The sequence below is a fragment of the Lactuca saligna genome, chromosome 1 (genome assembly GCF_052625555.1).
Source record: "Lactuca saligna cultivar CGN05327 chromosome 1, ASM5262555v1, whole genome shotgun sequence".
NCBI lineage: Eukaryota > Viridiplantae > Streptophyta > Magnoliopsida > Asterales > Asteraceae > Lactuca > Lactuca saligna.
The window spans coordinates 95,388,664-95,396,449 of record NC_136417.1 but is presented as its reverse complement, the minus strand read 5'-3'; the positions used below and the strand labels follow the sequence as shown (position 1 = coordinate 95,396,449).

The window sequence follows — 7,786 nt, the reverse complement described above, 5'->3', positions numbered from 1 at the left end:
TTAGGCTATTGGGCCCCAAGGGTCCTTTGGTACGGCTAGTAAAGTCGATAATTCACAAAAATGCGGGACGGGCCAAGGGCCCTTCGCATTCACTATAGCCCTGAACGACTTATGGAATTATTGAGGTCTTCGTGCCCTCTTTTCTCCTCGGGTGTGGGGCTACAAGAAGTCAGAGTGGTTGGATTAAGTGAATAGTACGGACGACGCCTAAGGGATCGTTAGTATGGTTGTAAACTAGTTGTTTCTATTAACGTGTGTTTATAACAATTCACAATGCACATTTAATTCACTGTCACCTGGAATCATTGACTTCACATGTCGCAACGATACAATACCACACAAAAAGCGTAATTCAAAGAATTAGGAAAACATCGGGTTTTCCTAGGGTTTTTCAATACATACAACTACGAGATGCATACCAAATACAACCAATTTTTTTTATATATATAGAAACAAACAAGCATACTTACGGATCTTCACACTTTTTATACGATACTCTTTTCAGAAAAATATCGGATTTTCTGGTGGTTTTCAAAACAATACAAAACGTTTTATTTCAAACATTACTTGTGAACTCACCAACATTTCATATGTTGACGTTTTTCAAAACGCTTGTATTCTCAGGTAACAGGTAAACCAAGGGAAAAATGTACTCAGTGACGACTTGTTGTTTGTTTAACTATTATCGAACAATTTACTTTTGGGGATGTAATGTTTGAAACAATGTACTAAGTGTAAACTCAATCAGTTGTACTATCTCAATGCATGGTAATGATTGATGTTATGTTTCATGTATATTCAATGTAATGGTATTCAATTGAGTCACAACAGCCCTCGGACATTTCTGCCGTCTGGTTCGGGGGTTGGACAGGTTGGTATCTGAGCTTTGTTTATAGTGAACTAGCATATCTAACCACACATTGATATGCAACTATAAACCAAAAGAGGGACTAACACAACTCTGAACAAAACAAGTAAACACACAATAAAAACACCCTTGCTTGCATTAGAAATAAGAACATAAAGCCGAACCAAACAAGATAATGCTAGTATCCCGGTTAATTCAGAATTGTTTTAGCGATATCAAGAAGTGAATGTAGCCTGATCAACTACATTCCCTCCAAGATATAATTAACACATGTTTCGATGAGATCGCGATAGATAGAGAACCTAAAACTATACCCCTTTAGCACCAAAAAGATAACGTATGTTTAGCCTATGCAATAGTGGTTGGGTCATAGAATAATGGTAGTTTATTCGTATACCTTCTCCCAGTCTACATGGAAGGAGAGCAGCAGGGCATTCAGTTTCATCAAGTCCTAGTAGCACACGGGATGCTCGAAGATGAACCAGAAGGGAATCAAGAGGGAGCCCACGCCGTCGGACCTAACGAGTACATGGACACCGACTATGAGTTCGAGGAGACCGATGATGACATGGAGGAAGAACAAGACCTGGGCAAGAATCACTCCGCATCCCCTGTTAGCGAAGTGCAGCAGGACCACACCGCCCCACCAGTGAACCCCCCAAGGGAAAATCGCTCCCCTGAAGCTGAGATCGCCGCGCTACGGCAACAGTTGTACACCATGGAAGCACGTGTAGTGCAAGCTGAGCACGAGAGGGATGAGGTTATTGGAGACATGATTGAGAAGGCTCAGTTGTTGGCCCAACACTTCGGCATATGACCCCGCCCTTATATAGGACACAAATCATCGCGCTATGTACTTCGACTCTATGTTTAAGTGACTACACTACTCATAGAGTCGTTATGCTGTCGAACTAGTGTCACTCATATATGCTCTTACGAGTAAAATTTTCATGTATCCAATGCGGATAATATTAATGAACTTTTGCGTGTTTATTATGACAATACAAATTGCTAGGTGTTGAGAATCTATGATTGTATGCTAAATGGTAGAAGTGTTTAAGTTTGTACCACGCACTTAGTTAATAGGATCACAACCTCACGGAACCACGTACACTCAACATCTTTCCGTTTCGTGACAGAAAGATGCCTCTCCGACCTACTCGCGGAAACCCAGGACCAACCCCACCCGAACAATGGAGGAGTCAATGGGTAAGGGGCCGGAAGTTTGAACAACGGAATGAATCAAGGACCCACCAAAGCATGTACCTACAAGGACTTCACAAACGCCAAATCTGGTTTGTTAAATTTCAGGCTAGAGACAAAGTTCATTGAAGAAATTATGAACGACATCCACCGTAGATTACATGTACCCTTAAGGATTGCTCAACCATTACTTATTGGGATGGAATATCATATTCACTTTGTTACTTCATGGTTGAAAGATGGGTCCTCACATACTGCAGACATACTCACTACTTTGGGTATGGGTGGGATCGGGAAGACATCTTTAGCCAAACATGTCTATGGGTTGTATTCTCATGAATTCCACATAAGTAGCTTTATTGAAGATATCACAAGGAAATGTGATGGAAAGTTTAATGGGTTACTTGATTTACAAGAACAACTTTGCAATGACATTTCAAAAACAAGTTCAATTAGATTTCATGATGTGGGAATATACACCACAAAGATAGAGAATGCACTAGCCCGTAAAAGGGTTTTTCTAGTCCTTGATGATATAACCACTATTGATCAGTTGGATGCATTACTTGGAAGCAAAGGTTTTCATCCTGGAAGCAAAATTATAATAACAACAAGGGACAGATGGTTGACCGAGAGTTGTGCACTATTCAAAACAAACAATAAACCCAAGCATGAAAGACATTTGCTTCTTGGCTTAGATGAGATCCAATCACTACAACTTTTGAGTTTTCATGCATTCATGTGCAACTATCCCAAGGAAGGTTATGAAGAGGTGTCATATAAGCTTGTGAAATATTGTCAAGGAAATCCATTGGCTCTTGTAGTTTTGGGAAAGTCTCTATGTAATCGAGATGTAGCTTACTGGGAAGGGTGCATAGAAGGGTTAAATAAAGAAACAAGTTCCCATATAAATAATGTCTTGAGAATGAGCTTTGATTCTTTGCCATCCAACAATGATAAGGAATTGTTTAAGCATATTGCTTGCTTTTTTGTTGGAATAGATAGAGATGTTAGTGAAACAATATTAAAGGCATGTGATATAATCACAAGATCTGGAATCACGAATCTCATTGACAGATATCTTCTTAGTATAGGATCGAATAATGAATTAAAGATGCATCAGTTGGTTCAAGAGATGGGAAGATTGGAAGTACATCAAGAATCACTTGACAAGCCATGGAAGCGAAGTCGAATATGGTGTCATAAGGAGTCATTCAGAGTGTTGAAACAAAAAAAGGTGAGAGTATGTATACTTGTTGGTATTGTGCATATTCAAATTACTTTGTATTATCTCTTTTTTATTTTTGGCCATTTGTTTCTTTTTAGGGTAAGGGAAACGTTTTAGGCCTTTCCCTTGACATGCGCATGCTTGAGAAAGAGAAGTCTGAAGCATCATTTGAGCTAAAAACAGATGCATTGAGTAACATGGATAGTCTAATGCTACTACAAATCAATTATGTGCACATGGAGGGGTCTTACGAGAACTTTCCGGGTGAATTAAGAGGCTTGCGTATGCATGGGTTCCGTTTAAAGTCTATACCTTTAGACTTACCAATGATGAATCTGGTTGCTCTTGACATGTCATATAGCTATATTGAATCATTTGTTGGTTGTTATAGTAATATACAACGACTTGAGAAGAGACAAAAGGTAACTTATCTTCATTCATTATTCATCAATGTTGAGGTGATGAAATTCAATACTCTTCTAACTTATTTCAACTTTTTTGCAGTTTGATGCATTGTACTTAAAAGACAAAAAGTTGTTTAGATCATTGAAGATTCTTAATTTAAGTTTCTGTAAACAACTTCGTAGTCTTGGTGACTTTGACCAACTCCCTGCACTCGAGAGGTTAATAGTTAGAAATTGTGTTGGTTTGGTTGAGGTTGGTGAATCAATTGAGCAATGTATTGAACTTGTCTTCATTGATATGAGCTATTGCAAGAAGCTTGAAAAACTTCCTAGAAACATAGGCATGTTGAAGAATGTTAAAACACTGTTGCTCGATGGTTGTAAGCTTAGCGATTCTCAAATCGAGGATATGGATATGGTCATAAACATAAGAACCTCCTCCTCCGTCTTTATGGGTGCTATACCAAGTGATTTGAAGTTGTTTACAGTTTCTTTACCGAGGTCTTTAGTAAGGTTGTCATTAGTAAATAATAATTTGTCCACTGAATGCTTTCCCATGGACTTTAGTTTCCTAACCATGTTAAAGGAATTATATTTGGATTACAATCCTATAAATTCCATGCCTAGTTGTATGAGAACCCTTCCCAGGCTAGAGATACTTAGTATGGCGAATTGTAAAAAATTGAAGTTAGTTGAGCATCCTCCACGTACACTAAGTAGGTTGTTGCTATTTTCTCGTCATGGGAGTTTTGTAAAGAAAGTTGTATTTGATCCAGAAATGTCCCCACTAGAGTTATCATCAAACCGGTGGATAGATTTCACACCTGGGTCCTGTGAAATTGAAGGAATGATCAAAATCCAAGCAATGGTGGGTGTTAAGGACAAGGTATTACGTAGTTTGGGTTGGATCAATGTAGACTTCCTTAACAAAGGATACGTGGGACCTAATCCTTGGGAATCTAAAATCCAGGTTTCTTTCGGTTAACTGTCCATCTTTATGTGAATATGTATAATATAATTGTTATATATGTATTTAATTAAGGTGGTTGTATTTTGTAGTCAATGTTTTATGAATTTGGAATATTCAGCACAAAGTATGAAGCAGAGGAGATTCCGAGTTGGTTTAAGTATAGAAGCTTGGGGCCATCAATATCATTTACCATCCCATCATCATCTCCAAACAACCTTACTGGACTCAACTTCTGCTCTCTGCACACATTGAAACCTCCCGATGAGTGGTTATTATTTCCACATGATCAGTTTCCTAGTACACCAATGACGACAATTAGTAATATAACAAAGAACTGCACGTGGATATACGAACGTCACACGGATAGAGTTATTGAATATGGAAAGTGTTGGTTGGTGTTAAGTCATTGGATGTTTGGGATGAATGAAATGGAGGTTGGTGACCATGTTACTATTACTGTTACATCACCATATAATGAATTTGTAAAGGATTGTGGGGTGAGTCTTGTGTATGATGAAGTAAAGAACAAGGATGAAGAAGAAGATGCATTGGGTTATTACAAGTCATGGAATCACATAATTGGTGGAGATCTCTCTCCTTTTCAAACAACAACAGGACAATACATCCTAAACAACATGCGGTTTTTTGAGTCTGCCATTATGTTGTTTCCGTATCATGCTAAATTAATTCCAGACGGCCCCAGATATCAAGGTATATGTGATTTTTGTTAATTATATTATCGTAATATTGTTTTATGTATAATGATCTCATCTATAACCCAATTTCTTTAAATAGATGGATAATGACTCATTTGTCTTAATAGTAAATCATAACTTAAATCTTTTAAACAAATGACTAATATGTCCCATATCCACTCATTTATTATTAATTTTATTATCATATAAGATTTTATTTTTATATAATACAAAAAATTAAAGTTTGACTTTTAATTTTAGATGAATCGAACAAAGTATTGATTGGTCTAAATGGGTTGATTTGTTATGTCAGTTGACTATGTCTTTGATATGGCGGATCACATAAATATATTTATGCTTTCAATACAACTTGTGTTCAGGACAAAAGGAAGTGTCCTGGTTTAGAGCTTTTTCTCAAAGGAATACTGGCATAATTGGGAGCACACGTGTGGTATATTTTTTTCACATCCAAACCTTTCTATCATCACAGAATAAAAAGGCATATACAACTAAATATGTTATCACCATATCAATGTATACTTATGTAAAATTTTAAAATTTCTTACTTTCCATTTATTCATAGGGTAAAGGGAAATCTTCAAGGTTTTATCCTTCACGTGAATCTACTTGAGAAAGAGAGGCTAGATGTAACCGAACTACTCTAAATCAATCACTTGAAACTGGACGAGTTATATCCTAATTTTCTAGAAGAATTAAGATTATTTGCTCCTTGTAGCCTTTGGTGCCCATTTATGTTTTGGTTTTTGTATTCTTTTTTTAGTCTTTAATTGCAAAAGACAGGTGAAAACAATATGAATGATTTTTTATTTCAGTTAATACGCATGTAAGGAATATGATGTAAGTCGACATGTTGTTTTGATTACTTTATATATTCTATTCGATATTTTGTTGATTTTGTTTATGTTATTGAAGAAAAGACTTAAACGTATGTAACGCCGTAAATTTCAAAACAATTTTTCATTTAAATATAATGGTTTAATTCTTAAAAACACTTTTCTTAAAATCTCATTCATGATCAAATTACAAAACATAACTCCATTTTCACTTGCATAATAAACCAGGATCCTCAAAATATAACTCTTTCATTGGTGTGTAGAATCAAGTCGATGCCATCCCGTGATCCTGTGAGACACCTGAAACACATAACACAAAACACTGTAAGCACGAAGCTTAGTGAGTTCCCCAAAATACCACATATAACACATATTAGCCACTCGAGGCTATAACTCTGTGGGTCCGTGCACCCAAACTCTGTGAACCCTCAGGTTCTAACTCTAGGAACCTTCCGGTTCTAACTCTGTAAACATGCACAGCATAAATCACATAGAAATAATGTAGTACAACACATAACATATATAACATACAAATACTCTGTCACATAACTCTGGTTACCTACTCAAGGTAAAGTATAGTGAGAATATTCACCTCGCGTCTCTCGGTAAATATCTACCTCGTAACAAATGTGATCTAGCCTCCGCCTAATCACACAAGATAATACACCCATAAATACAACTGAACTCAACCCTAAAGGTCAACATGGTCAACGGTCAACTTTTACCGGACTCGGCGAGTACACTAGGGCGACCCGGCGAGTCTACACGTGTCCACTGATTCCCTGGGATCCTCTCTTGACACGTCGAGTGTTTTCCTAACTCGACGGGTTCCACCTGGCATGAGTCGCGGGGCCACCACGACTCAACTCGCCGAGTCTCAAGAATAACTCGATGAGTTCCAACTTGACTCAGTCCACCCGTCAACCCTCTCTGACTCTCCCTGACTCACTGAGTCAACCCCTTAACTCGGCAAGACCACTCGCTGAGTGGTTATGGACACTCTTCATGCTACTCGCCGAGTCTGTTCTTCAAACTCGGCGAGTCTATGCCATGCATCAACCCAAACTCACTCCTGAGGTCAGATCCGTTCCAAAAAGGCCATTTACTCCATGGATCATTCCAAAAAGGCCACAAAGAAACCCTATCTCTAAGATTTACACCAAGGACTGAGAAAGTGTGGCAACCCGAAAAACTTCTCGCATGCACTCTTCAATTCTTTCCAATATTAGACTTATTTTTCTATATAGTAGTACCCTTTAGAGTCTAATGAAGCATTCTAAATGTGATATAATCAAGGTAGGAGTGTTAAAAAGGGTTAACTCGAAGCGTAGGAATCAAAACCGGGCTAAACACTCCAACGCATGGAGTGTACGGTCGCACACATGGAGTGTGCGGCCATACACTTGAGTGTGCGGCCACACACTCTTGTTTGCGGCCTCACACCATTCCCAACCGCACACTCCACCTATATATGCCACACTTAAATCATTTTTGAACACTTCCTTCATTTCTTCAAGCATAGAACACGAGATCCTCTCAAGTATCATCCATTCTCCTTGAAGAT

The 7,786-nt window shown here is 38.0% G+C and overlaps 2 protein-coding genes across 2 annotated transcripts; both read left to right on the top strand.

Moving 5' to 3' along the window:
* Positions 1-1,436: 1,436 nt before the first annotated feature.
* Positions 1,437-4,338, top strand: LOC145009847 (disease resistance protein RUN1-like). Its single transcript, XM_078968482.1, has 5 exons — positions 1,437-1,660; positions 2,180-3,308; positions 3,398-3,721; positions 3,804-4,269; positions 4,331-4,338. Exons 1-5 carry the CDS (start codon positions 1,437-1,439, stop codon positions 4,336-4,338), a joined length of 2,151 nt encoding a protein of 716 aa, XP_078824608.1.
* A 19-nt stretch (positions 4,339-4,357) lies between these two features.
* Positions 4,358-6,228, top strand: LOC145000228 (uncharacterized). The gene is made up of 4 exons (XM_078959424.1): positions 4,358-4,673; positions 4,763-5,384; positions 5,749-5,819; positions 5,952-6,228. Exons 1-4 carry the CDS (start codon positions 4,368-4,370, stop codon positions 5,997-5,999), a joined length of 1,047 nt encoding a protein of 348 aa, XP_078815550.1. The 5' UTR covers positions 4,358-4,367; the 3' UTR covers positions 6,000-6,228.
* Positions 6,229-7,786: the final 1,558 nt, after the last annotated feature.